Source organism: Aquila chrysaetos, chromosome 13 (genome assembly GCF_900496995.4).
Source record: "Aquila chrysaetos chrysaetos chromosome 13, bAquChr1.4, whole genome shotgun sequence".
NCBI classification, from domain to species: domain Eukaryota; kingdom Metazoa; phylum Chordata; class Aves; order Accipitriformes; family Accipitridae; genus Aquila; species Aquila chrysaetos.
In genome coordinates this window covers 20,429,695-20,451,072 of record NC_044016.1, presented here as the reverse complement: position 1 = coordinate 20,451,072, position 21,378 = coordinate 20,429,695, and the positions used below count along the sequence as shown (strand labels likewise).

Genomic DNA, 21,378 nt, shown 5'->3' with positions numbered 1-21,378 from the left:
AGCTTCTCTTCTGGGGCAAGTTCCACAATTCACTATTAGTGGAGTAAATCTGAGGTCTTCAAAAATTACTATCAGTTGCATTTATTTCAACAGTATTTCAACTGTTTTGAATAGGTTATGGTTCCCAGTTTAGACGATATACAGCAAGCCATCAATCGCATGATTCAGTTAATACTGGAAGTAAGTCGTGGAGTTGCTCAGTGGGGACAGAGACATTTGCAAAAATCTATTTTAAAAGCAGAATCAGGCACACAGCAAGTATCTTCAGCAGGCTTTGGATCACAAGGAAAAATAGCCAAAAAAGGGGAAAGTAAGTGGTGTTTTTTTTTTTTTCACTTGTTTCTACTTTTTACTTTAATAAAAATGGCATATATAAATATTTGTGAATAAGCTCACTTTTCTTCAGAGGCCAGCTGGGGATTATCTTGAATTAATTTGTTGGGTTTATTTTGATTTAATTAGCTATATTTTTCAGAAATAGCTTTTCAGGCTTACGTAAGCATTAGAACTCTGAGAAGCAATAAGCAAAAAAATCCTAGAGGAATTGCTAGATTCTGAATCTCCTATTTAATTTGAGGCAAAGCTAGCTTGTTAATTTATCTTTTTACCTACTTAGGTATATACGAATGTAGCCATAAAGATATAGTTGAAACCGTAAACGATGATTGTAGAGTAGCTCTCGTTTGAATATAGAGATAGAACAAGACCTAGTTTAATAACTAGACTTCAGTAAATATTTTGATTGCTGGCTATATTCCTAGAATGGATTATAAAACACTTCGTTTGTTCATGTGAATATTTAGACTGTAGATAGACTTGCATCCATTTTAGTCAGATACTTTTTTTCCTTAATGTTATTTTTAAGCATCTCTCCATATGCTTTGCAAGCATCCACAAAAGCCCAAATATATTTTTACCATCAGGTTCTCCTAGCTGCTTGGCTGAGCCAGTGATCTGCAATACAGTTGTATCTTTGTTGTGATTCCTTTGGAAAGCCTTTAACATCTTGGAAAGTTTTTCTTTTTGATAGTCCAGAGCTGGGACTTTATTCTTCTACTGATGTGCTTTGTATGATTTTAACCTCTTTAACGGGCTTCAAGCAGGGTGGCAGGAAACTATCCTCATCAGACAGTCATAGCCTTTTCCTCTGCTGTGACAAAATACATCAGCAAGTAACTGTTTTCATCACCTTTAAACTACTCATCAGCAACAGCTGGGGGCAAATGTTAATGTTCGGCCAGTGAGATCAATGGAGTACACTGGCAAGGATGGATCAATCTGGGACTTTGTTTCCAGTGTCCAGATCCCTGAAAAGGTCTTCAGAGTAAAAGACAATTGGAGTTGCATTAAATCCCTCCCATTAACCAATGTGTGTGGTGGGAAGAGTGGATTTTTTCTTCTCCATTCTTTTAAACCTGCTTCAAAATGCTCAGGCATTGTTATGACAGAAGGGGCTCATTAGATCTCAGGGATATCAGTGTCTATATTGACCCTGATTGTCTCAGCAATTCATCAAAGATGAAGGAGGGACATGATAAATTGCATTTTATTTTCCTTCTATTTGAGCTTACTTGTAGTTCTTAAAGGAGACAGGTCTCCTGTTTCAACATCAACAGTGTAACTGGAGCAGCAGCTACCAGTGTCTAAACTGCCTTTGAAAGCATATTTGGAGGCAAGAGGTTTAGGAAAATCTCTAGATTGTCCTTTTTTTTTTTTTTTTCTTTATTTTTTTTCTTCTTCAGTTCTAACCTCTTTCAGACAAGATTTTGATATTAGCAGTTTGTAAGACAAGTACAGCTCCAAAACATGACAACCTTTATTTCTGTACTCATTAATATGTGACTTAGCAGTCTAGTATCTTTTTCAAAACTGCTAAATAGAATAACAGAAGTTATCTATTTGAAGCATGTTAGAGTTCAAGAAGCTTACACTGTTTTAAGGGGTTTATACAATTAAAAAACTTTATAAACTTAAAAAAAATTAAAAGAACACAGAATGTTTGTAAGGCCTTGTTGTGTTCTAGTTACAATTAAATTACAGTGGAGAAAATGAAATTTGTGAATTAAGATGACTATTTTGGAAACATTCACTGTAGGTTGAACTTGCTGTATAGAGCTGTGTGGCTCTATATGTGGCTGTATAGAGCCTGGCCTGAACTAGCACTTGGTACTTTCATATTAAGCAGTCAGACAGACATTTGAAGAAGGATATTCAGCCTTACTGAAGAGCATCATTGCTTAACTTGGCTTGCATAGGTTTAGAAGAGAATTCTAACCAGACTTTTAACGGTTCATTGATTTACATATAATTTTATTTTACAGAAGTAGTTGAAGATGTTGTGCTTGTCAGAAAGCTAAGAAATTTTTACTCAGGAGTTGCAGAACATGAAGATATTTCTAAATTAGTTGTGTTCCTCTCTTCTTCTGTGAATTATATAAGAGAAGTAGCTAGTGAAGTTCTGCAGGACTTTCAGAAATATAAGGTGCTGTGGACTGAAGATAGAGATGCCAAAATTCAGGTGAGTTTAATGATGATCACCTACAGGACTGTTCTTCATTAATCTTATTTTTTAAAAACAGAAAACATTGAGGAAAAAAATCAAGGAAAAAGATGTAGAAAACACATTAACAGCTGAAATTCTTATTTTGTCTTTCAGTAGTAATAGTAGTGTATTTCCTAAGAAGAAGTAATAGCATGCTACCTAATTTTTGTGTTGGGGTTTGGCTTTTCCTGCTTCTGTGCCATTCCAGATACTAATAATCTGGTCTTAATTTGTTAATTGCTTTAATTTTTGTTTCTGGAGCTCTGGATTTTAGGCCACAAGAAAATACCCCAGTCTGACATGATGTATACTACAATCCACAGAAATTCCCACAGCATCAGTGCTGATAATTGTGCACTTTTCTCTATGGAAAGTGTTCACTTTGAGTTTAATACATATTTTTATTCACCACCCTTCCTGTAGTTATTTTAGGAGGTGAATTCTTCATTCTCTATTCCTAGAAAAATTCTTTACACAATTCTTGGTTGTTTGAACTCAAAGTTGAATCCTCAAGTGTGGTAGAAAAATTTAGCATCTACTACAGCATGAAAAATTTGGTGTCCAGGAATTGGAGGTCGGTGGGACTTTTGCTTCAGAATATTTCACACTGTCCTTCTACAACAGAGTTTTAATTTAGAGTTTGAATTTAGAGGTTCAGTAGAAGAAAGTTGGCTTCCACATCTACTTTATTTAGCCTTGGCTTAGTTGAGTTTTCTATTTTTATCTTTTCTATTTAATAGACTACACTGTATATACATAGATCTGTGAATAGCGCATTACCTTGTTTACTGCAGGAACACTGGTATCTTCTGCGTGTCACAATGCAAGTTGTGCTGTTTATGTGGGCTAAACAACCCACTTTATATGCAGAGCTGAGAATTTACTGTTGGTCTAATTAAAATTTTAAGTCTAATCAAATAAATATTATTAGTTTGATTTAGTTACTACTGAAGAAAAGGATACTGCTACAGAGAAAGCCTCAATAATAATGCAGTTAAGTTTTAGACACACATGCCCTAGTTTCTACATTCATTCTTTAGCACTATGCTAACACTTCCACTGCCTGTCTAGGTACTCTCAGACAAAAGAGTAGAAGTGGGAAACAGCTTTCAGCATTTATTATTTGCCCATGCAATGTAGGCATATTGAATACAGCTATTGTGTAACATTTCTGAAATGCAGCTTTTCAGAATCACAAAACTTTTCTACACTTGAGTTCTGCTTATGGAACTAAGAAAATGTGTTTTATTGTGATTGTTTCACACATAATTGGGCTAATGGTGTAGTCCTTCTGTAAGTGTAGACGTCTTTTTTTTGATCTCTGTTTTGTCACCTGTTTTGACAAAAACAGTAGGCACTTAACATGTCTTGGATATCTGTTTCTCTGTTAAATTTGACTGAAATTTCCCAACGAGCTTGAGAGTTACTGACAGAAATTGATAAATATGAACACCTCATCACATGCGTTTTACTGTGTTAGCAAGGCTACAGAAAGCTAAAAACAGGTATAATATTGGTATACATTTTCAGTAATTCCTGAATAACTGTTGCCACTTGTTTCACCAAAAATATGAAAAAGAACATTTGTTGATTGACATTTTAAAATACACACAGCAATTTTTGGCTAGCTGTCCGTCTCTGACTGAAATTAAAGAAGAAATAGTTCACTATGCTATGTTTGAGCAAGAGGTGGAAGATTTAAAACCCATTATTCTTCTTGGTCCAATTGAATTGCATACAGGTAAGACATTTTCTTATCTCTGTATGTACAGTAAGATAATGATTATAATATGTTTTTTGGTTTATTCTCTGAAATAAATGCTTACAATATGAATAGAAATTACTGAAGAGACCTCCCTGACTGATCAGCCAGGGCTCATTCAGACCTTTCTAAGAAATCTGGCTTGAAAAAACCCTCCATTCCGCTTCCCTTCTCCTCCTTGGAGTGGTGAAATTAAATTCTGTCACAGCTGTGAAGTCATCATGGAGGGTTGCTAAAGAGTTAATGAATGTGTATTGACACTGCTTTGATCATCCCTGGCACTCATCTCTGGCACCAGGTGAGCCGGTGATTATAAAGAGCATTGGAAGCATAAATCACCTTCTTTGGTTTTGGCGCAAGGCTAGCACATAGCTGCATTAGCTTCTTTGTCACTATCAGTGTTTGTTTCAGCAGGAGATATGACTGCTTAGCCATTCCCATGTTTAGCATCCATGGCTCTCAGAATATTATGTGTTTTCCTGTCTACCTCTAGTGTCTTTAAAGGTAGAGAAGATGGCACCAAGACTTGGTGTTGGAATGTGTTCCCTCACACAGCATGTGTTCCCTCAGTTCTATACAGCACTGTGCCTCAGTACCTGGCCTTCTGTGGCCCTGACAACCTGGTACTCGTTGATCATGTTATTCTGAAGAAGTCAGGTGTGGAGAAAAGTGTTCTCTCTGGACAACTGCTTGTTGAAGAATTAAGATGTTTGTGCTATGACAGAGAAGCAAGGATTTCAGTGGCAGTTATTCCTCTTGCCTTGCAGATTATTATGTAGCTAACGCCTTCTCTGGACCAGTGTCACTGTTCGGTTTTTGGGGTTTTTTTTCTTTTTTCTTTTTTTTTTTCTTTCTTTGGCAGAAGTTATCATGGTTGCTATCTAGGGATCCATTTCCAAATATCAGTGTGGCCATGTTTCTAATGAGCAACCTCCATCTTCTGAGAGATTAGATTGGTTAAATTGAGAAATAAATCTCTGTACAATTTGTCTTCCTCTTATATCAAAGAAGACAGAAGCTGCACACTTTGATGACTAGAGTTCCTTTCAGGATCTTGGTGGCATGTCATCCCTAGCTTGCTTTCAGTGAATGTGCAAAATTGTCAGACTGCTGACTGCATATCCGCATCCAGTTCCTGGATGCAACTTCTTAATGAAACCTCTCTGGAGCCAATTAATTCACTCTGGAAAAACTCTTGCTGTCTATTATTCTGTGACCAAGAGTGATAAGAAGCATTGTATCCAAAAGAGTATGGATTTTGTTGATGGTCACACTACTCCCTCATCTGTGACCACTGCATCAGAGGAAGCCAAGTCCTCCAGGTTCAAGAACAAGGATATTAAATGTTTTTTATGATCTGGGGAAGCAGGTATTTTTCTCAGACTCAGTTTAGGGTTGGGAATTGATTTATTATCATTTACATATTATAGTTTCTGGACAGGGTACAGTACTGTTCTTGAATTACCCTTGGCCTTCAGGAATCAGATTTTTAATGCTAATAGCCACATGACTAAAGAAGAAACTATATCTGTGGTAAAAAATTTGTTTTGTGAGCAGAAAGGTTATATGCTGTTAGTATCTTTTGGTTTCTTTCACTACAGTACAAAATGCTGCCTATTAAAATCCTAATTTATTCCAATAATAAGTTAGAGTGCCAATGATTGGCTTTTTTGTCTCTTCGGTGTTGCTTTGGGTTTATATACTAACTGCATATGATATGATGTGACACCTTACAGTTTCAGCTGTGAAGTATTCCAAATCGCAGTATTGAAATCCCAAGATGCCATTTCCTCAACAGGTATAAACCATTTAAATATCACTGACCTTTATGCACTTGGTTAATATATATTCAAAGGTATTCTCTGAAAATCTACATTAATAAGTAGGCATTTCTTCTTTATTCATCTTCTCTATATGTTCTATTAGATAAGCTTACCAATATGTTTTACAGATATAATATACAATAAAACAACAGAAATATATTTAAGTATAGTTGAAATTGTTTTGAAACTTTTAAAGTGCAGTAATTGGATTGCCTGTCTGCTTTTCCTATGTGATGACGTGGGGGATTTTTACAGAAAAAATTAAGATGTAGAGTGAATAATTTTTTTTTTTTTTTTTTTTTAATCAGGACCACTGAAAATAGCTTTAGCAATTGAAGCCAAAGCCTGGAAGATGCTCCTCTGTCGTTATTTAAATGAGGAATATAAAAAGAAAATGACAGACATGATGTCATTCATAAATGAATATTTAAAGAAATTGTCTCGACCTCTGCATGACTTAGATGACGTCAGATTTGCAATGGAAGCTTTATCTATCATACGTGATAATAACATACAAATGGATATGACTGTGGGACCTATTGAAGTAAGATAACTTTTAATTTATCTTGATTAAAATGATATTATATAGTATGAGTCATAAGATAAACTGAGAACCCAAACAATGAGTTTACTGCCCTGAAGGATCATGGCTGAAGATGGGAAACAAAGTAATACTTTGTTGTTATTTTTATTATAAATTATGAATCAGTGTTAGATAATTTGCTAGATACTGTATAAATGCAGAACAGAGAAAAATATTCCCTTTCAAATAAATTACAATATAAATACACTCTAGGAGAAAACATGCAGAAATAAGCAGATGAGAGCACAAGAGAAGGGAGCAATATTCTCCCTTTTGCTGTGTGCTTTCCCATTAGCCTTAATCCTCTTCTTTTCTGTATCTATAAACAAACATCTTGATCATCTAATCCCTTTATAACCAGAATATATTAATGGAGCCACACATCATTGTATGCTGTCAGAAACTTGCAGCATTCTTTTAGTTTTCCCTATAAGAAAGAACCTAAAGGAAGCTCACTGCATTTTATATATACTTAGTATTTATTATCACACACTGAAATAGTAAGCTTAATAGAACACCTTTGATACCGCACCTCGAGTACTGTGTTCAGTTTTGGGCCCCTCACTGCAAGAAAGTCATTGAGTTGCTGGAGCGTGTTCAGAGGAGGGCAACCAAGTTGGTGAGGGGCCTGGAGCACAGGTCTTATGAGGAGCGGCTGAGGGAGCTGGGGCTGTTTAGTCTGGAGAAGAGGAGGCTGAGGGGAGACCTTATCACTCTCTACAACTACCTGAAGGGGGGTTGTAGTGAGGTGGGTGCTGGTCTCTTCTGTCAGGTAGCTGGAGATAGGACGAGAGGAAATGGCCTCAAGTTGAGGCAAGGGAGATTTAGGTTAGGTATTAGGACAAATTTCTTTACTGAGAGGGTTGTCAGACATTGGAATAGGCTGCCCAGGGAAGTGGTGGAGCCACCATCCCTGGAGGTATTCAAAAAGCGAGTAGACGGGGTACTTCAGGACATGGTTTAGTGGGCATGGTTGATGGCTGGACTCGATGATCTTGAAGGTCTTTTCCAACCTAAATGATTCTATGACATCTTCATCCACCTTTTGGAGAAGAAATTGTATTGCTGTATAGTAATATTTTCTTTCTTGAAGACTGTTTCATTAACATGATACCAGAAAGGACTTCCAGTGGGTTGTTGTCACTTTTGCTAGTTTTATGTTAAGAAAGTAGGTTTTTTCTTAGCAATTTATGCAGTGGTTTATAAGTCAGCAATGGTGCAGAGGCTATTTGAAGACAAATATAACCAGTTCTGTGATCCAGAAGAGGTAGAGGTTAAACAAGTAAAGGAAGAACCTGAACAATAAGTTCAACATTTAAAGTAATATTCAAATCTACTAAATGTTATTTCTTAGTCTGACTATCTTCAGCCTGAAGATACAGACATGGTAATCATACTCATAGATGTTAAATAAAACAAGCAAGAGGAACTAACTTCAGCACTGTCTATTTGCTAGATTTTACATGTGTAGGAAACGATGCAAAATTTGTAAATAAATAAATAAAAGGTATACAAGATTATGATGTATTAACATTGTTTGTTTATTTATACCTGCTTCTGGCACTTTGAGATGAATATTAGGATAAAGGTTCTTTCCCAAACCACTTACTGTCTATGTATCATGCAAACATTTCCTCCCTTTCTATATTAACATAATGAGCTCCATTAATATCAGTAGGGCTAGCCATGTTAACAAGTCACTCTTAGATCTTTTTTTCATGAGCTTTCCTTAAATAATGAAAGAATATAGAGCTGATAATATCAAGACATGAATGTAGAACAATGGCAGCTGATCAGTAATTTCAATGTTCTGTCTTGTTTTCTTGGTGGATTTAATTAGAACTTTGTTGATGTGGTGATTAGGCATTATATTTCTTACTAGAACATGATTGAAGGAAAGAAGGCTTGATGTAAGGAAACGTAGGACAGGAAGGGTACTGAGCATAGTCAATGTGGAATTATCAAGGTATAATCATGCCTGACCAACTTGATAGCCTTCTATGATGAGATGACTAGTGAACAAGGGGAGACTAGTGGATATTGTTTATTGTGATGGAAGCAAGGCTTTTGACACTGTCTCCCATAACATCCTCATTGACAAACTGATGAAGCGTGGACTAGATGAGTGGACAGTGAGTTGGATTGAAAACTGTCAGGCTCAAAGGATTGTGATCAGTGGCACAAAATCTAGTTAGAGGCCAGGAAGTAGTGGTATACTCCAGGGGTCCATACTGGGTCCAGTACTGTGTACCTGGAGTATGGGACAAACTGTACCCTCAAGTTTCCAGGTGACACAAAACTGGGAGGAGTGGCTGACACACCAGATGGTTGTACTGCCTTTCAGAGCAACTTTGATGGAGAAATGGGGCTAACAGGAACCACATGAAGTTCAACAAAGGGAGATGCCAAGTCCTGCTCCAGGAGGTAAATAACCCCAGGAAGTCCTGCTCCAGCAGGTGAATAACCCCAGGCACCAGTGCAGACTGGGTAGAAAGTAGCTTTGCAGAAAAAGAGCTGAGTTTCTTGGTGTACACCAGGTTGAACATGAGCCAGCAAAGTGCCCTTGCAGCAAAGAAGGTTAAGGGTATCCTGGGCTGTATTAGAAGTTGTGTTGCCAGCAGTTTGAGGGAGATGATCCCCTCTGCTCTGGGGTATGAGACTTATCTGGAGTGCTGTGTCCAGTTCTGGGCTTTGCAATACAAGAGAGACATGGACATCCTGGAGTGAGTTCAGCAAAAGCTGATTAAGCAATTGGAGACTCTGACACATGAGGAGAGGCTGAGGGAGCTGAGCATATTTATTCTGGAGGAGGAAGCTGCAGGGGGTATTTTATCAATATGTATAATTACCTGATGGGGGCTAAGAAGGAAGAGGGAACCAGGCTCTTCTCAGTGGCAGCCAGTAGCAGAACAAGAGGCAGTGGGCACAAACTGAAATACAGTAAATTCCATTTAAACCTAAGAAAAATTTACTGTGAGGGTCCTCAAACACTGGAACAGATTGCCCAGATGGGTTGTGGACTCTCCATCCTTGAAGATATTCAAAACCTGACTGGACATGGTCCTGGGCAACCTGGGGTAGGTAACCCTGCTCTGAGTGGGTGGGGGGCATTGGACTAGCCAATCTCCAGAGGCGCCTTTCAACCTTGAGGGTCTACTCCTCTCTCAGAAGCTGAACAGGAGAGAATTCTAAGTGTAGATATCTGCATGGAATAAACTACTGTGTTTATCAACCATCACAGACTGCACAGAATACAAGTTGTAGGTCAAAAGGAGAAGCTAAAATAATGCATGCTGCTGTTTGTCTTCATAAGCAAATCTTTTGCCTAACTGTTGGGAAATTATAAAATATGAAAGTAATCTTATTTTTAAGTAATGTCATGTGTGTAGGAGGAGGATAACAAAGGACAAGATATGCAAACAAATTGCAAATGAGAACAAGCAATAAGAAAGGTTCATTCTGTAACAGATACATATGCAGGCATTTGATAGTTTGGCATAGTACTAAATATTTTATAGATGATATGGTGAAATGTTTACAAATGTGTAGTTTAGTGTGCATAGTTATTCAGAGTTAGGAAAAATTAATCAAAGTCTACATTCAGGTGGAATGTAGATCAGTAGAATAAAAATACCATTGAGATGATAAAATGTTATAATTTTTTAATACTAAATTTATTGTGTTTACATATTTTTTCTAGTATTTCATCCAAGACTTCTTTGAAGAAATACTTTTTGCTGTTGTTCCCTAGTTCTTAATTCATCATCTGTATTTAAAAAAAACCAAATAAATATTTTATGCCTAAATTACACAAAAAAATTTTCTTTGAAATGTTTCTTACAAATTAGATCTATGTTCCTGCAAATGAACTTAAAATGCATCATTCCTAAGGTTTTGTTGTTTTTTTTTCATCTAGGAAGCCTATGCCATTTTAAATACATTTGAAATTGAGGTTACAAAAGAGGAATCAGAAGGAGTTGATACACTCAGATATTCTTTTAATAAACTACAGACCAAAGCTGTAAGTATATAAACCTATGTTATCTTCCATTTGACTTCATGTGCTTTTTTCAGACTATGAATGACAATGTGGGACCAATTGTCACTCTGCTCTGTTTTCTCACTCTTGGCCTCAGTTGCACACTAGTGTCTATACCTTTTATTAGTATGTTCATTTTCTAATTTTATTTTTATAGAGCTCTTTAATATGTAAATATTATTGTAGCTTTTAGATACATGCTTAAAACCTGCCAGAAGAATGAGGAATTTATTATGTCTCTGCTCTTCCTGCTTTCCTTCATTTCCAGTTTTGGTGTCATTCTTGTCTGATCAGCAAGATTACTACCCTTAGATTACCTGTTTTTAAGAGGTGCATGCTCTGCCAGTGCCCTTACCCCTAAGTGATGATTGTACATTTACCTTTATTGCTTAGAACAGCCTTATGTCCCTCAAGAGCTCAATTTTTATTGAATATTTTCTGTAGTGTAGAAGGTTAGATGGAAGTATGTAGATATTTTGTTGGAATAATTAAGTTAGATCCTGTCCCACAGATTAGTCACTCTGGAAAGACTCAAGAGCATATTTTACACTTGCATTTCATGCAGCTCTTGGTTCTTTCTCTCAAGCTTTTGAACAAAGAATAAGAAAGTTGTTAAAGAGAAGGGTGAGCCATCCATGAGGAAGAGGACCCTAACGCTTTGGGTTTTAAGAGTTTTTTTGGAGGGAGGGAAGGAAGGAAGAGAATAGGATCTTCCCCCCGACCCTTTTCTGTGTCCTTTTGTTTCTCCCATCCCCATGTAATGAAACATGTTCACTTAAAGGTGGATGGGAGATTCTGTTATGATTTTTGGTTGTTTGTTTGGGGTTTTTTTCTTTTCAGTTTTCAACTCAAAAATTGAACATATAGCACCATAAAAGGAAAAAAAAAGCTATTTATCTTCAAAACATTAATTTTTGTTCAGAATTTTAATACTTTTTTTATAGTTTTGCTTTATATATAACTCAATTATCTGTTCCTGATTTTTAAAGAAATAACTTTGATTTTAATCTTTTGTATGTCAGACCAGAGTTCAAGATGAGTTGGTTCAAGTTCAGCGCAAATTTAAGAGTAATTTGCTAGAATCAGTCACAGTTTTTCAGGAAGATGTGTCAAACTTTGAAATGTCATATGAAACGGTAAATGAATTTAGTAGTTATCTCTAAGACTTCTACTTAGTTTTTCAATATTTTTGGTTTGCAGCATTTGGGTGCCAGATTTTTTTTTGTGCTCAGCTGCTGGATGTTTGATGCCATGGTTGCTAAGCAGTCATCATTGTAGGTTAAACTTTTCAGTATGAAGAAATAACAGTGTACACAACTCTGTAAGGAAAGAAATGAATCCCTGGTGGTACAATTTGCCATGAAATCTTAATTTAGAAATTAATTTAGAAATTGTACTACAAGTTGTGGCATCTTTCCTCACACATCAACATTAAAAAAGAGGTGTCAGGCCACTCACTGGGTATTTTATCTTCAGCAAAAGACCAAAATATGAAAAATGAAAGTCTAGTCCTATTGAGTTTAATTAAGCTAAAGAATTTTCAATTTCATAATAGTTATCTTTTTTTTAGATTTACCATTGTAAGTATTGCATTACCAAGATACATAACTGGATTGGATTTTGACTATCAAAAAAAATATGCTTTTTATGATGACCTGTAAATATACAGTGGCCTTCAGTCACTTTGAGAATTAATATCCAATTTTTGTTAACTGCTTGTTTGAAAGGAAGGACCTATGGTTCCAAGTATTCCACCTCAGGAAGCCAGTAATAGACTACAGATCTTTCAGGTAAGAAAATTAACTGTTGAGTTTCCAAATAATTAAAATTAGATCTGTTATTGCTTATCAAAACAAGTTTAGAAAAAGTCACATCTACAGTATTTGGTAACTATGTCTTGCTGAATATTCTGTGTAGTATTATGTTAACTATACTTTAGTTTCTGTCAGGCAATGTTTTCCTTAATGTGGAAGGATTGATTGATGGATGTGTAACCTTGCTTCACTCTTTGCATTTTGTGAGCAGAGATTATCTACTTGAAGTAATAAAAGTAGTAGAAAAGGGAAGAGTCAAGTATGACAACTCAATAATGACTGAAAAGAAGCCAGGTTGCATAGTCACATGAGCCAATCTTTTAATCTTTTAAAGACCATATTTTCCATTAGATAATTGTCTTTCAACTTGATATTTGTTTGTTATGAATCTTAGTTCATGGGTCCATAACCAGTTTTTCTTCTGTTTTCAATCCTTCTTCCTTTCTCTGCAAGTTATAGTAACTTTAACATTTTTTTCAACACGACTTTTGTCAGTCTCTTACATATTGTATAGACTCTGTAAAAAGTAAATTCAAAGTTTGTGAAAAGCACTAGGTAACTACAGAAGGTGCTTAAACCTAACGAACGTATCTAATATGTACTGAAAATGTAGTGATTTTGGTTGCATTTGCTGTATTTATTATTTTGCCAAGGGAATGCCTTGTACTTATGGTTAGTAACTGCCAAAATATTTATTTCTATTTTTCCATAGGCTGTATATTTTACCATCTGATACAAATATTTTCTTTTTTTTTTCCTTGATAGAATTCATTTCACATCCCATTTTTATAAAATGGTGCTTCAAATTCTTGCTTCTTACATAAACTTTCACTATTTTAATTCAATATATGGATTTGAGTATTACATGAGAACTGTTCAAAATTTTAAATAAAAAATATTTTCAGACTTTTAAATATGCTTCTAACAGAATTATTTTAAGACAAGTTTAGAACTGTTTAATGATTTAATATTAGGCAATTTTAAATGAAAACTTATATTATAAACATATTTTCATTTTGTCTGTATGAATCTGAATTTTATCAGGCTACCTTTGATGAGCTGTGGAGAAAGTTTATCACATACTCATCTGGTGAACAGTTGTTTGGATTGCCTGTCACAGACTATGAAGTTTTGCATAAAGTCAGGTAACTGTGGATATACAGCTGTCTTAAGTGTTTATTAAGTATGTTAGAAAGGCCTAGGGTACACCAAAGAGGGAAATATTAAAATATGGAAGGATCAAATAATAATAAAAAAATCAATGAAAATTTTAGAAGTCTAATGAATTTGCCAATAAAAAATAATTGTATTTATTATGGTAACAGAACCATACCAGATTATTTTACTACATGTAAATACTACATAAAAGAGCAGAATACCATGTCCTAGAAAAAAAAATATCTATATATCCTTATATATAAAAGCAGATGAGTAAATATGGTATTATGTATTAAGATATGGTATGAAAAGCAAATGAGGAAAAGGCAAGGAAAGGTCAGTGTATCATCATATATGAAAAATATAACTAGAGCTTTTATGAAATTCTAAAGGTTTGAGCAGCTGTACAAATGAGGGTCAGATTCTAAAGTTTCTGCACCAGCCATTTCAATGGTTTGATGATGAGTCACACTGGATGAGGATCTGACCCTTTAGGCTGTTTTTAGATCAGCATTTTAGTTCAGATTCAGAGAGTGCTTCTAAAGTGAATTGACTAATTGTCCCGACTTGCCATGCTCTGCTTTGCACTCCAGAGCCAGCTCAGGGTACATAAGCTAGGTTCCTTTTGCATGAATGGAAGTTTTATAGAACTAGACTAAAGCAAAACTTCCCCCAAATATGTTTAGTGTAGATATTAGGTCCTTAGCACCAACTGTCTGCTCTTTCTTTTTGGATTTCATTTATGAAGTGTCCTTTGCTACAGTAAGAAAAATAATCTAATTGAGCTACCTCAATTTTTTGTAGTAATATTACGTATACTATGTATTTAACTATTGTGAGATATCCAAATAGCTGATTGAGATTATCACTAGGATTTTTTTTTTTTTTCCCAGGAAGGAGTTAGGCTTGCTTCAGAAATTGTATGGATTATATGATACTGTAATAAACAATATCAATGGTTATTATGAGATACTTTGGACAGATGTAGATATTGAAAAAATTAATGCTGAACTTCTGGATTTTCAAAACAGGTATGTTCATAGTATGAATTATAACTGATGTTAAATGCATTAAGATTTAGGTGACTTCAGTAACAAAACTTCCATGAATAAAGTTCATCATAAAGTAATAAGATTCTTCAAGGAAAAGTGGAATAACACTGTCATTTTAGTTAACCAGCCTTTTACCTGTAGTTTTGGTAACTGAAGGGCATACAATCAGTTGAAGAGTTGATCTCCTTAGCTAAACAAGCCAAGAGGTTAGGAGAGCTGAAAGTTTACTTGTAAAAGGTAAGTTCTTGAACTAGGAGGATTAGCCCATTGATTTTACGTCCTGAATACAAGAATAAAGTTTGAGTCTTAGAATATTTTATCCTTTTTTAAAAACATTTCTGCCATTTCAAGTACGTTAACAATGCTGAGCATCTTAAATATTATGGGTTTGTAAAACAGTTACAAATATCGCAGTAATGCTGAAAGCTTCAAATGGTTTTGACACTGTTGAGAGGATTAGATGTAATTAGTTTGATTCAGAAGTATTTTCTAACCTTTTAATTTAACTCTATTGTTAATATTTTCAAAAGTACATATATTATTTTGGGAAGAAATATAATATAGAAGACTAGGACAAGGATTATTTTACAACAGAATAACTGCATCATTGAGTGCAGCCCCCAACTCTCCTGCCACCTAATAGAGTTGTGTTATAAGCTTGGCAAGGCCCATTCTAAAACAATTCCAGCTTACTTGGCACTTTCGTTGCACCCCCAGTCCTCTTATTAGAATATTCCAGAATCTTTCATTATTAATTTCCAAAACAAAAGCATGACTAATTGATGTATGTTTGTACTTGTGCCAGTATTTGGTATCTTAGAGTATATCTATACTACAGTTATAGAGCAGTGCAGGCCTGTTAAAACAGCTGTAAATCAATCTTAGGTAATGTTAAAGTCTAATTGCTGAAATACAGAGCTCCACAAGAGCTAAATTTTATATTACTTTCTGAAACTGACATTTGTTTCAAATAGTTCAAGTAGAAGTGTATAAAAGGGCAATTACTTTTGTAACTGCAGTGAAGAGAAAAACCTTCAGTATAAATAGTTCTTTCTTAGGCTGTTAAGTACTCATCCCACCTACTTACCCATCATTTCCTTCTATCCTCCATTTTGTCAATATATCTTACCTCTTGGCATTACTTTGGCTGTTTTTCATGGCTCATCACACTGATGGGTTCAGGTAACCCCAAAATAGTAGCATAACCTTCCTAAACTAGGGGGAGAGGATCTGTACTACAGAATGTGGAATTTTTTATTTGATTGTTTTTTGGGGTTTTTTTTGTTACTGTTTTGTTACTGTTTCTAGTCCAAGGTGTCATGGTAGTCTAGTAAATATATGTTCTCCTGAAGGTTAACTGATTGTCAGGGTTTAAGCCCAGCCAGCAATTAGGCACCACACAGCTGCTCACTCACTCCCCCCACACCCAGTGGGATGGGGAGGAGAATCGGAAAAAAAAGTAAAAACTTGTGGGTTGAGATAAGAATGATTTAATAACTGAAGTAAAATAAAATATAATACTAACAATAATAATAATAAAATATAATAATAATAATTGTAATGAAAAGGAATATAATTAAAAAATAAAAAAGGAAAAAAAACAAGTGATGCACAATATAATTGCTCACCACCTGCTGACCAACGCCTGAGCAGCACTCCGCCCCGCCCAGCCAACTCCCCCCAGTTTATATGCTGAGCATGACATCCTATGGTATGGAATACCCCTTTGGCTAGTTTGGGTCAGCTGTCTTGGCTATGATCCCTCCCAGCTTCTTGTACACCTGTGTGCTGACAGAGCATGGGAAACTGGAAAATCCTTAACTTAGCATAAGCGCTACTTAGCAACAACTAAAACATCAGTGTGTTATCAACATTATTCTCACACTAAATCCAAAACATACTCTACCAGCTACTAAGAGGAAAATTAACTCTAACCCAGCTGAAACCAGGACACTGATATATCAAATATGTCATTATAAGGCATAAAATTGGTAAGTGAATAATTTCCATAGCTTTGAAATTGCTTTTTTGACAGTCGGAGTTGAAGGTTGGGTCTTAGATTTGCATTGTTTCCAAATTTCTAAGTGGGAAACATTAACCAGAAACTAATAAACTTTCAAGGAAATATGTGCCAAAGAGTATTTTTCTTTCCCAAATTTGAGTTTACATATGCTGATAGAATTTCAGGGATTAAAAGTCTCTCAAAGAACCAAGATGTTGACAGACACCTAATTGCAGTATCTTGTTTTTGTGTAAAACAGTATCTCCTCCAGTATCTTCACAAGACTCGATAAGGATAACAGGGCTCCCAGCTCTGGAACCTGCAGCATGTCATTCAAAATTTGCCTCTTCGCTGTGTCTGATTCCTGTCTCCCAAATCACTGAACCTGATATTAAGTCTTTACTAATGAATGAAAAGAATGGCTGCAAACAGTGAAATTTATAAAATATTCAGATGTTTTGCCTGTTTCTAAAGAAAAATGTTATCTGTGATGTTACTGTCTGACCACGTCTGTGCTCCACTTTTTCAGCATTCTTGAATACTTTTTTTTAAAATCTATTGGGTAGTTTCAACTTTCAACAAGGCAGATTTCTCACAAGATAGCCTTAAGTGCCTATGAGTTTTACAAAGGTCAAAACTTCCCAGTAGTCCAAAACCAGACACAAAATACTTTTTCCCCCTCAGGGAAAGGCAGACAGGTATTAAACATTCTGTTTGACAGCAACCAGGGAGCTAATCAACATGAATGTACTGGCAACCATACAGCATCAACATAGCTCTAAATCAGACACAGACTGTTGTATTGTACCTGATTACAGAAAATATGAAATTATATCAGTGGGAGGTAGAGAGATAAGTGACAAAGGATGCAAAACCAAGAGAAATAGGATCCAGGCTTTATAACTTTTCCTGCTAAGGATATACTTTATCATTTACATTAGGACATTCCTGTGGTGGGTCAACTGCTTAATTCTTAGTGTGTAGGCTCTGTAAAAGTGTGGTCAGAGGTGAATATTCGTTTAACTGGGGTTTTGCTGGGGTTTTTCCATGTTAAAAGTATATAATTTTCATTTTCTTAGTGAATAGTTTCAGGACCACTGACCAAAAGTAGAGGAGAAGGTGGTCATATCTTTCTAATTTTCATGTCTATCTCCAAAGTAGTATGTTAATATGTGCCATGTGTTTTACTGGTATTGTAAATCAAAGTAAATATTGTATTTGTACAAGGATTACATATATGAAATTTAACTAATTTTGCGTTAGTTTTTGTTTGACAATAGAGTTTGTGATGATAAGCAGCAGATAAGCTATGTTTTAATGCAAACCACAATATTTCTGTTTATTTGCAAAGAACATATTAATGGTTAAAACTGTTCAATATTATGATTTCCTAGTAGGGCATTTGCATTAGTTTTTCCTAAAAAGGTAGAATAATTGACACAAATTGGAATTTTACATAGAAAATGTTGACCTCAATACAAGCTTCTTTATATGTCCTTGTCTGTTTTTAAAATGTTTAAACAATTCCTATTTTGACAGAAGAGACATTTATTACGTATCAATTTAACTCAACTGCAGGTGCCGTAGACTACCTAAAGGACTCCGACACTGGCAAGCTTTTTTAGATCTCAAGAAAAAAATTGATGATTTTAGTGAGTCTTGTCCTTTGTTGGAAATGATGACCAACAAAGCAATGAAGCAAAGACACTGGAATCGTATTGCTGAAACAACAGGACATCAATTTGATATAGAATCTGATTCCTTTTGCCTTCGAAACATCATGGAAGCGCCAATTCTTAAACATAAAGATGATATTGAGGTAGGTACATACATTTATTTTTTTTCCCCTCCATGTTCATTTTATATTGTCAGCAAAAATAATATGGTTACTTATGAAATTATCACCTTTTTTACATTGTTAAAGTCCTTGACTCTCAATCAGACCACACTAGTTTTAAATAATTTATATTTTATTTAGAAGTTCTTATCCTTGTGAACAAAGACAGAGGTAGCAGCTGGAATCTTTGGAAACTTACTGCTAGATAATCTCTTCTCATTCTTCCTGGCCCTATTTTCTATGATTTTCTTAGTCCTTCTAAAACACGAAAAAACCCAGACAAATCTTCAAATGATCATGGTCTCCTACTTTTTTAACTCTGTGGTGGCTTTAAAGATTTGTAAATAAATCAGAAATTTTACAGGAAGGCTCCATGCTTGTTAATATTTAGTATGAGTACTTTTCTAGATCTTTATGGATTCTTCTGAACCATACAACTTCAAAAGGTCCCCCACATAACCTGAAAAAACTCTCAATGGAGTTTACAAGTTTCACAGGGTAAATATGCGTGCAAAAGCTATTGTTATATCCATACTTCATTTATACAGGAGCATTCCAAGGTGATCTGCTTAATTTTGAGTTAAGCTCTGATTTGAATAGAATGTTGGACTTGATGAGCTTTCCAACCTAAACTATTCTTAGATGCTGTGATTCTATAAATTGAAATGTCATAAGACTGAGAGTTCATCTGGTGATGAGTCTCCATCACTATGCTAAATTTTGTAGAAATGATGATTCAGAAATCTTGTTATGCAGATATAACAAAATGTGAAGCCACAGAAATGGTATATCCATGCATTTCCAAGTGTACATTTTTCAGTTATCCGTACATGTAATTTAAGTAAAATTAGTAGTGTGACCTCTGCATTTGTGTGACACATTTCTGTACTATTTAAAAACAATATATGGAATTTTATAAAATATTCTGTTACCTGATGTGTAATATTAGGAAAGATTTCACTTCTGAAGAATGGAGATTCTAAAAAATGGTTCGTTCTTTGCAGGATATATGCATATCTGCTACAAAGGAAAAGGATATAGAAGCCAAACTATCTCAAATAGCTGACATTTGGGGAAGCCAAATTCTGAGCTTTTCATCATTCAAAGGGAGAGGAGAGTTGCTGTTAAAGGGAAATGAATCATCAGAAATGATAATGTTGATGGAGGACAGTTTAATGATTCTTGGCTCTTTACTGACCAATAGGTACTTTTAAATTGTGTATGGTATTTTCAGAAACACACCAAGATAGCAACTGTACTATTATTAGGCTAAATCAGCAGTAAATTTAAATGGAATACTATTTTTTAATTAAAAAGTATGTTATAATGTCTAATGAAAATCTTCTTCAAGTGGAAGACTTTCATGTATTAGTAACAAACTATTGTCTCAATAGATTTGAATATAATCAAGCTGGTTAAAATTTTCTGCAAGATTCTTCTTCCTCTAAGTGAAACAAGTGTTGTCTGGGGTTTTTTTTCACCATTCTAGAGTATTTATTTTATAATAGCTTTATTTAGCATTAAATAATTTCTGCTTCTCATCCTTTTTTAGATACAATGCACCATTTAAAAAGGAAATTCAGACCTGGATTTATAAACTAAGCAGCTCTACAGACATAATTGAAGAATGGCTGGTTGTGCAGAACCTCTGGATTTATCTTGAAGCTGTTTTTGTAGGGGGAGATATTGCAAAAGAGTTACCCCAGGTAAACTTTACAATGCTTGCCTAAAAGCTATCTGTGTAATAATTTCCAACAGATTGTGCTGTGAAAGTACTTATGTTTTTGCTATATATAGGAAGCAAAGCGTTTTCAGAATATTGACAAATCATGGATAAGAATAATGCAACGAGCTCGGGAAAACCCAAATGTAATTAACTGCTGTGTTGGAGATGAGACTATGGAGCAACTTCTCCCTCATTTACATGAACAGTTGGAATTATGTCAGAAATCACTTACAGGGTATGAATTGTTTAATTTTTAATGCATTATTATTTTGTAAATAGTTTACATGAGTTATAGTAGGAGGAGCACGAAGATGATCAGGGAGGCTGGAGCACCTCCACTATAAGGATAGGCTGTGAGAGTTGAGATGGTTTTGCCTGGAGAAGAGAAGGCTCTGGGGAGACCTTATAGTGGCCTTCCAGTACTTAAAGGGGGCCTACAGGAAAGATGGGGAGGGACTCTTTAACAGGGAGTGTCGTGATAGGACAAGGGGTAACGGTTTTAACTGAAAGAGGATAGATTTACATTGGGTATTAGGAAAAAATTCTTTACTGAGAGAGTGGTGGGGCACTGGAACAGGTTGCCCAGAGAAGTTGTGGATGCCCCATCCCTGGAAGTGTTCAAGGCCAGGCTGGATGGGGCTTTGAGCAACCTGGTCTAGGGGAAGGTGTCCCTACCCATGGCAGTGGGGGTGGAACGAGATGATCTTTAAGGTCCCTTCCAACCCAAACCATTCTATGATTAATAGTATTTCAGTCTTACTTTCATTCTTAGAAAAAATTGAAGAGCTGAAATATTCTAATAGAAATCTTGTTCAATTTAAAAGGTACTTAGAGAAGAAAAGATTACTGTTTCCTAGATTCTTTTTTGTTTCTGATCCTGTCCTACTTGAAATTCTTGGACAAGCAAGTGATTCTCATACAATTCAGGTACAAAATTAGTGATTTTTTTTTTTTCTGCTTATAACAAAAATAAATAAGAGTATGGAAAAGCATTTAATAAATGAAAATGTAACCATTTTCTTATAAGCTTTGCTTGAGAA

At 35.2% G+C, this 21,378-nt stretch overlaps 1 protein-coding gene across 1 annotated transcript in view; it reads left to right on the top strand.

The window, feature by feature from the left end:
* The window catches only part of DNAH8 (dynein axonemal heavy chain 8), a 148,697-nt gene that overhangs the window by 31,615 nt on the left and 95,704 nt on the right, over window positions 1-21,378 (top strand). Inside the window, exons 23-36 of the mRNA XM_030036172.1 lie at window positions 115-310; window positions 2,322-2,518; window positions 4,157-4,283; window positions 6,436-6,671; window positions 10,627-10,731; window positions 11,772-11,885; window positions 12,477-12,539; window positions 13,608-13,708; window positions 14,615-14,752; window positions 18,354-18,594; window positions 19,617-19,816; window positions 20,165-20,318; window positions 20,410-20,573; window positions 21,163-21,265. Coding sequence (XP_029892032.1) covers window positions 115-310; window positions 2,322-2,518; window positions 4,157-4,283; window positions 6,436-6,671; window positions 10,627-10,731; window positions 11,772-11,885; window positions 12,477-12,539; window positions 13,608-13,708; window positions 14,615-14,752; window positions 18,354-18,594; window positions 19,617-19,816; window positions 20,165-20,318; window positions 20,410-20,573; window positions 21,163-21,265 — 2,139 coding nt within the window. The remainder of the gene's footprint in view (window positions 1-114; window positions 311-2,321; window positions 2,519-4,156; window positions 4,284-6,435; window positions 6,672-10,626; window positions 10,732-11,771; window positions 11,886-12,476; window positions 12,540-13,607; window positions 13,709-14,614; window positions 14,753-18,353; window positions 18,595-19,616; window positions 19,817-20,164; window positions 20,319-20,409; window positions 20,574-21,162; window positions 21,266-21,378) is intronic.